This window comes from Acanthisitta chloris, unplaced genomic scaffold (assembly GCF_000695815.1).
Source record: "Acanthisitta chloris isolate BGI_N310 unplaced genomic scaffold, ASM69581v1 scaffold2200, whole genome shotgun sequence".
NCBI lineage: Eukaryota > Metazoa > Chordata > Aves > Passeriformes > Acanthisittidae > Acanthisitta > Acanthisitta chloris.
The window spans coordinates 1-6,312 of NW_008653189.1; the positions used below are offsets into that span (position 1 = coordinate 1).

Sequence of the window (6,312 nt, forward strand, 5' to 3'; positions counted from 1 at the left end):
CGCCCTCATCAGGCACCCCGGTCCGACCCGCACCCTCATCAGACATCCCGGTCCGATCCCTGCCCCGCGGCTCCCACGCATCCCCGTCCCAGGTAAGGTCGCTCCTCTCCTCCCCCGGCTCGTGCGCGTTCCCCGGGCTGTGTGCTGGGTGGAACGTGGGACAGAGAGGGAAGCACGGGAGGGATGGCACTGCCCCGGCCGCAGCCCCGCGCCAGGATGCTGTGAGCGCCGTGGGGAAGGTACCCAGAGTGCGCGGAGCATCCTCGCTAGGGAGGAGAGAGGTGATGCTCCATCAGCAGGCAGGGAGCGGGCGAAGCCTCTGGAAAGTCCTGCAGAAGGGGAGAACAGCAGCATCGCTCATATCTGCTTCTGTACTAATGACATTTTTCCCATCAGGACTGTGGTTGAGCGTGGGAAACGGGGAGAATGGCAAATCCCTAATTACCTATCTATCTATCTGTGTGTTTTAGCTATCCCCATAAAAGAATTTTAAGTTTTGCTCCTGCTGTCTGCAGTGCAGATAGAGGACACATGATGCTGTGCATCTGGGACACCTAGATTTAGGATGCTGTTACATCCCTCCTTTGTTCCTTCCTGTGCCAGGTTTGGCACTGCTGTATTTCATCAAGTCTCATGTCAGGATATTTCACCTCTTTGCTCCTGGTGCTCTCCCAGGTTTAATGACTCACTCCTGAGGAGTTTGGCTGCATCCATGCAGTTTACTGCAGTTTCAGCAGCTTCCCAGCACCAGGACTCAGCAGTGTCACAGTGCATCCCTCACTGATGACAAGGGCTCTGAATCTGCACACTCATCTTTCCTTCATCCTGCAGCACCTGCACGTGGAACTCAGGGTGGCACAGAGCTCTTTGGAGTCCAAAATTAGCATATGAAGTTAGAACACACACTTCTGGCTTGATTGCTCAGGTTATGAGGCCGTAGAAAATGGAGCATTAGAGAATGTCAAGCTATTTTCAATTATGCTCAGACCTGTACTTGACACAGGCCCATGACTAAGGAGATCAGTGGCAGCCCTGAGGGAAAGCCTGTCAGATAGAGAGTGAACCACTGCAAAGGTGTCTGGCAAGATGCACAGCACTGATATGCAGCCACTGCTCTGCAAAATTTGTTATCAAGGATGTTCTTGGAGGCAGAACAAGCCTCCACGTGCCTCCCTCTGCAGATGAAATCCTTACTAAGTAGCTGAATTTTGCAGCAGCAGAGACTTCTGGAAGGATTGACTGGTCTGGACAATGAACAAACTGCCCAAAATTGCAGATGTCACATACTTGCATTTTGTGGGTGGATTTAACTTAGGGCTTTCACTTAGAACATAAAATATTAATCTTTTTCAGGATGTTAACTAAATAGGGATCAGGAGACCCTGAGGCTAGAAGGAATCTTTAACCCCAAAGTCATGCCTTTAGATAACATATTTTCCCTTTCTTCTACTGCATCAGTGTTTGACATCACTCAGGGTGGGATCCCATGCCTTAAGGACTGCTGTGTCACCACTCCTTTCAGCCCTCTCTCTCTCTGGCAGCTCTGTCCAGCCTGGCCCAGGGATGGAGTCCCTCCCTGAAGCAGTCCTGATCCGAATCTTGGCTTCCATCCCTGCGGTGGATCTGGTGCTGGTGTGCCGCCTGGTCTGCTGCCAGTGGAAGAACCTGGTGGATGGAGCTGCACTCTGGATCCTGAAGTGGCACTCACTGGAGCAGAGTCAGAGGAGGATGCAGAGAACTGGCAAAACTTCTACTTCCTGAGTAAGAAAAGGAAGAATCTCATCAAGAATCCATGTGGTGAAGGTGAGAGACAAGCACAACAATGCTAAGATTTCAGAGATGACCAGTCACTGAGAACTGGGCATCTCCAGTCTTTGAAGATAGATCTTAGTTGCTATCAGGTTGCAAAAGTTTCTCCTTGCCCATGAGTCAAATCACTCAGTGCACACAGCCAAATCATTTAGTGGGCACAGAGGCCTTGACTATTCAGTCTTTGCAAAGGACTTTACTTGACATTGACTTTTTATAACCCCTGCAGGGATTCAAATCACATTAGAGAGACAAAAGTGTCCTTTGCAGAGCCCATCCAGCACAGTAATGGTCATGGTATCTGTCTTTATTGCTTTTTGCCAAACCATGAGAGGAGAGATGAATGAAGCCTTTCCCTGCTCAGGGGACAGTTTGCCCTTAGCTCACCAGGCACTTCAGGCTTCCTTGCTTGGAGCAGCTCAGGCAAATTGTGTTTTTACCCTCCTCACCACGGCCCACATTAGAGCTGGGCACATACCCCACGTGCTTTTATTCTGCATCTATGAGCTTCACTTGCCAGAGCTACAAGCTGCTGAGCAATAAGCAGCAGTAACCAGGCCTCACAAGTCAAGCAGCAACAATTTCACACATCACAGACCAAAGCAATATCAACACAACTTCCCCATTTGGTTCACAGATTATTTTCCACAAGCTTTTCCAACGTCCAGGTTCCCTCTGGCACAGATCAGAACAGCCCAATGTTTAAGGCCAGAGTGCTTCTAAAATACCACATAGTGATTTAGAGAACTTAGACATAAAGCAATCAGCATCTCTCCCCAGGCAATTTCTGTGTGGTGACACTGAAAGCACTGACAAACCATTCAGACTAACTAAATCCTTTCCCTGAAGTACTTTCTTAAATAAACCTACACGTACACAGCAGTTTTGGTGGGGAATGTGGAGGTTTGGGAATATTAAGCTCAGCCAGACTGAGCTTGGTCTGCAGACAACATTAGTGCTGTGTAAAGGTTAACAAACATATCCATGGTCTGCAGACAACATTAGTGCTGTGTCTACCATCAAACCTTCACAAGCCAGAGGAAGGTTCCAGTGGGAGAAGGTCAGGTTCCCTAGGCCCACAGAAACTAAAACTCATCCAAGTCTCTTTTCTGCCATTTGCAGAAGACTTGGAGCACTGGGGAGAGGTAGAAAATGGAGGTGATGGCTGGAAAATTGAAGAGCTCCCAGGGGACTTTGGAAAAGAATTCCCTAGTGAAGAAGTCCATAAATACTTTGTTACATCTTTTGAGTAAGGCTGCTTTCTTCTCTTATTCTTAGGGGACATTTTTGGTTCCCTCAGTCCCAGGAGAGACTGTGATACCAGTCTTGTGTTTCAGGTGGTGTCGAAAGGCTCAGGTTATTGACCTCAGGGCTGAGGGCTACTGGGAAGAGCTGATGGATACAACCCAGCCTAAAATTGTGGTAAGAGACTGGTAAGTAGCAAGGATGCCTCAGAAAGCAGGCAGAGAGTCAAGAAAGAAGGAAGAGCAGGGAGGGCATATACCTGCACTGGGCTTTAAAACCTCAGCTGCCAAGATCCCCCAGATGTGAGACAGGGCTAGTCTTGGCTTACAGCACCACAGGCAGCTCCCATGAGCTTCAAACTGCTGGTGAACTCCAAAGCCCAGGTTCCTGGTGTGAATGAGGGGAGGTGGTGGGCTGGGGTAAGAGCCATGGCAGACTTCTATCTCAAACCAAAGCCCCAGGAAGTTGCTGAGTGGTAGAGCCTGTGTCTGGCTCTGCAGGGCTCACACAGGCAGTGCCACGGCCTGGATCTCTTGCAGGTATGCAGGACGCAGCGATGCTGGCTGCCTCTATGAGCTCTGTGTGAAGCTGCTTTCAGAGAATGAGGATGTGCTGGCAGAGTACAAAAGTGAGACTGTTACCATCCCCCAGGACAACGATGCCAACTGGACTGAGGTGAGTCACAGCAGGTGACACACAACCTGCATGAATTGGGAATATTTTCATAGAATTTTAGGGGTTGGAATGGAGCTTAGAGATCATCCAAGTCCCAACCTACTCTGGGCAGGGACACCTCCCACCAGATCAGGTTGCTCAAGGTTTCATCCAACGTGGTTGACAACTGCCAGTGCTGGGGCAGCCACAGCCTCCCTGGGCAACCTGTGCCAGTGTCTCACCACCCTCACAGGAAAAACTTCTGTCTAATATCTAACCTAAATTTCCCTTCAATTTGAGCGTGTTACCCTTTATCCTGTCAGTGCAGTTCCCTATTTCCCAGCATAGAGAGGCAGGAGAGTTCTCCTGAAGGAGGAGAAGGCTCTTTTATGAGTCCTTCACACCCATGACCCTGTCATTGAACAAAGGGATTATACTGGGAGGCTACCTTACATAAAACTTGGAAACTAGCTGAGCCACCACCACTGCAGGTGTAAGGTGAAGGAGATGTCCAACTGGGAGAGGCTCAGTGGCTTCTGAATGGGATCAAAGCTCCTCCTAGTGTAAATGTCCTCACTGTTACCCAGCCTGGCAGGTATGATGGGGCTGCTGGGACTGAAAACTCTATGCACATAAGCAGGTTCATGGTGGTTTGATGCTTACCAACAACCATTTTGTCTCTTGTCCCAAAGATCTCCCACACCTTCTCCAGCTATGGCCCTGGGGTGCGCTTTGTGCGCTTCGAACACGGCGGGCAGGACACTCTGTTCTGGAAGGGATGGTATGGAGTGCGTGTCACCAACAGCAGTGTGACAGTGGAGCCATAGCCATGCCCAGCTGGCACCTGCATGCTGCAGCTGACTTCCCTCAGGGCATCCCACAGCCTTTGGATGGTTTCTGCATGGTGCTGCTTCTGGCTGTAGAGCATAGGCCTTTCTGCATAGGAATGTGTGTGCAAGATGCCAGGAGCCACCATCCATCCTTCCTCAGAGGATTATACAAAGAATGGCAATGGATCTGTGGATGCACCACATGAGACTCAGCCTCACCACTTGCACTGATGTTCTCCATCACACAGGAGATCACCTAAGAACCCTGCAGACCTCTCCTAAGCCACTAATGCCTAGCACCCATCCTGAGCCAGAGACCCCTCCTGCCTGCTTCCCAGACTTGGGCACCCCTTACTTGCAAGGGGTACTTTAAGGTATATTTTCTGGAAGGTAAAGAATAAGGGAAGAAAAAAGGAGGAAAGAAAAACATAGACCTCGTGTCTGAAAACATACCAGGGAAACCCAGAGCCCTGTCACAGCTCTGTCACCATGAACTGCAGAGAGAACCTTGGCTTCTCCCATTTATAGACAGTAGATGCCATTGCTTGCCACACAGAGGCTCTAGCTCGGCTGCCAAGTGCTGTTAGTTTAATTTTTAGTGATAATGCAAAGCAGTAGGGATTGGATCCTTTTCCCTTGCACTGTTCCCGGCGTCTCATTTATCAAGTAAAGTGTTGGGAACAGAAACCTGTCTGGTGTCCAACCCTGGGCCTTCATTTGGCTTGGCAACTGAGAGCAATTGCTGGGAAAGAGATGACAACGACTTAGGAAAATGGGTTAGAAAAAGTTGGGGAAGGGGTCCAGGAACAAATGAGAGCAAACTCATCTACCTCTTCCTGGCCTCTGCATGCTTCATGCAACAAGTGCCCTGGTCATCCAGTGCCCTGGTCAACCAGGCAGGAGATGTTCTTCACACAAAGCTGTTCACCTCACTCCATCTCTACTAACAGTGCCTGCAAGAAGTACACATCTGCCTCATCTTTGTGCTTGCTGACAAGACAGCACTTCACTCCCACTAGTGCCTCTTGGTATCACTCAGGGCTGTGACCCCTCATCCTGAGCAGATCCCTAAGTTTCCCTGAGCCAAGCCTGTCCCTGCTAGTTATTCCACTCAGAAGAGCATCCCCCTGGCAGGGCTGGTGTTGCCTGGAGACATAGGGACTTGCATTTTTGTGTCCCTCTGACTCTCCTCCCTCCCTGTGCTGCCACTTTGCATCCCAGTGCCCTATTACACGTGCAGTGGTTGCTTCTACCTGCAGGTAAAGAGAGAGCTTCCCACCTGGCTACTGTGCATGCTGCTTCACTGGGCTCCCTGCACTGCTGCACCTGAGTGCCTTGGGCACAGGGAACTCCCAAACCACAGCCATGCCCAGCCAAAGTCCAGGCAAACATAATAAAATGACACAATTGTGTGTGGATCTTCCCTTGTGTGCTGGGTATTTGTGTCCTGTGCTTAAGCATATGTGCTCTGTTCAGTTGTGTGGAGCCATGTCAGCCAGTCCTGTTCAAGAACCAGGAGTCATTGTGCCTTGTATAATACCACAAAGTGCCCCTGAAAGAGGTGTGTGCTCTGCTCCCCAACCCAGCAGCCTGGACCCATCAGGAGCACACGATGGGCAATAGATCTGCAGTGTAACAGCAAACAGAAATGCATTTAAAATGTAGTGGCAATTCACAGAGGAGGCCCAGGAAGGCTCCTACACAGCCCAGACACCCTCCAGGTCATCTGTCACTAGGCTACTGTGAGTTCAGTCTTAGTTCTGACCCAGGAGGC

At 50.0% G+C, this 6,312-nt stretch overlaps 1 protein-coding gene across 1 annotated transcript; it reads left to right on the top strand.

The window, feature by feature from the left end:
• Positions 1–1,538: 1,538 nt before the first annotated feature.
• LOC103807050 (F-box only protein 2-like) lies at positions 1,539–4,541 on the top strand. Its single transcript, XM_009079772.1, is given in 6 exon segments — positions 1,539–1,696; positions 1,699–1,803; positions 2,932–3,058; positions 3,147–3,242; positions 3,594–3,729; positions 4,401–4,541. Coding segments are annotated over 6 exon segments (732 nt in total). The 5' UTR covers positions 1,539–1,563; the 3' UTR covers positions 4,536–4,541.
• The last annotated feature ends 1,771 nt before the right edge of the window (positions 4,542–6,312 follow it).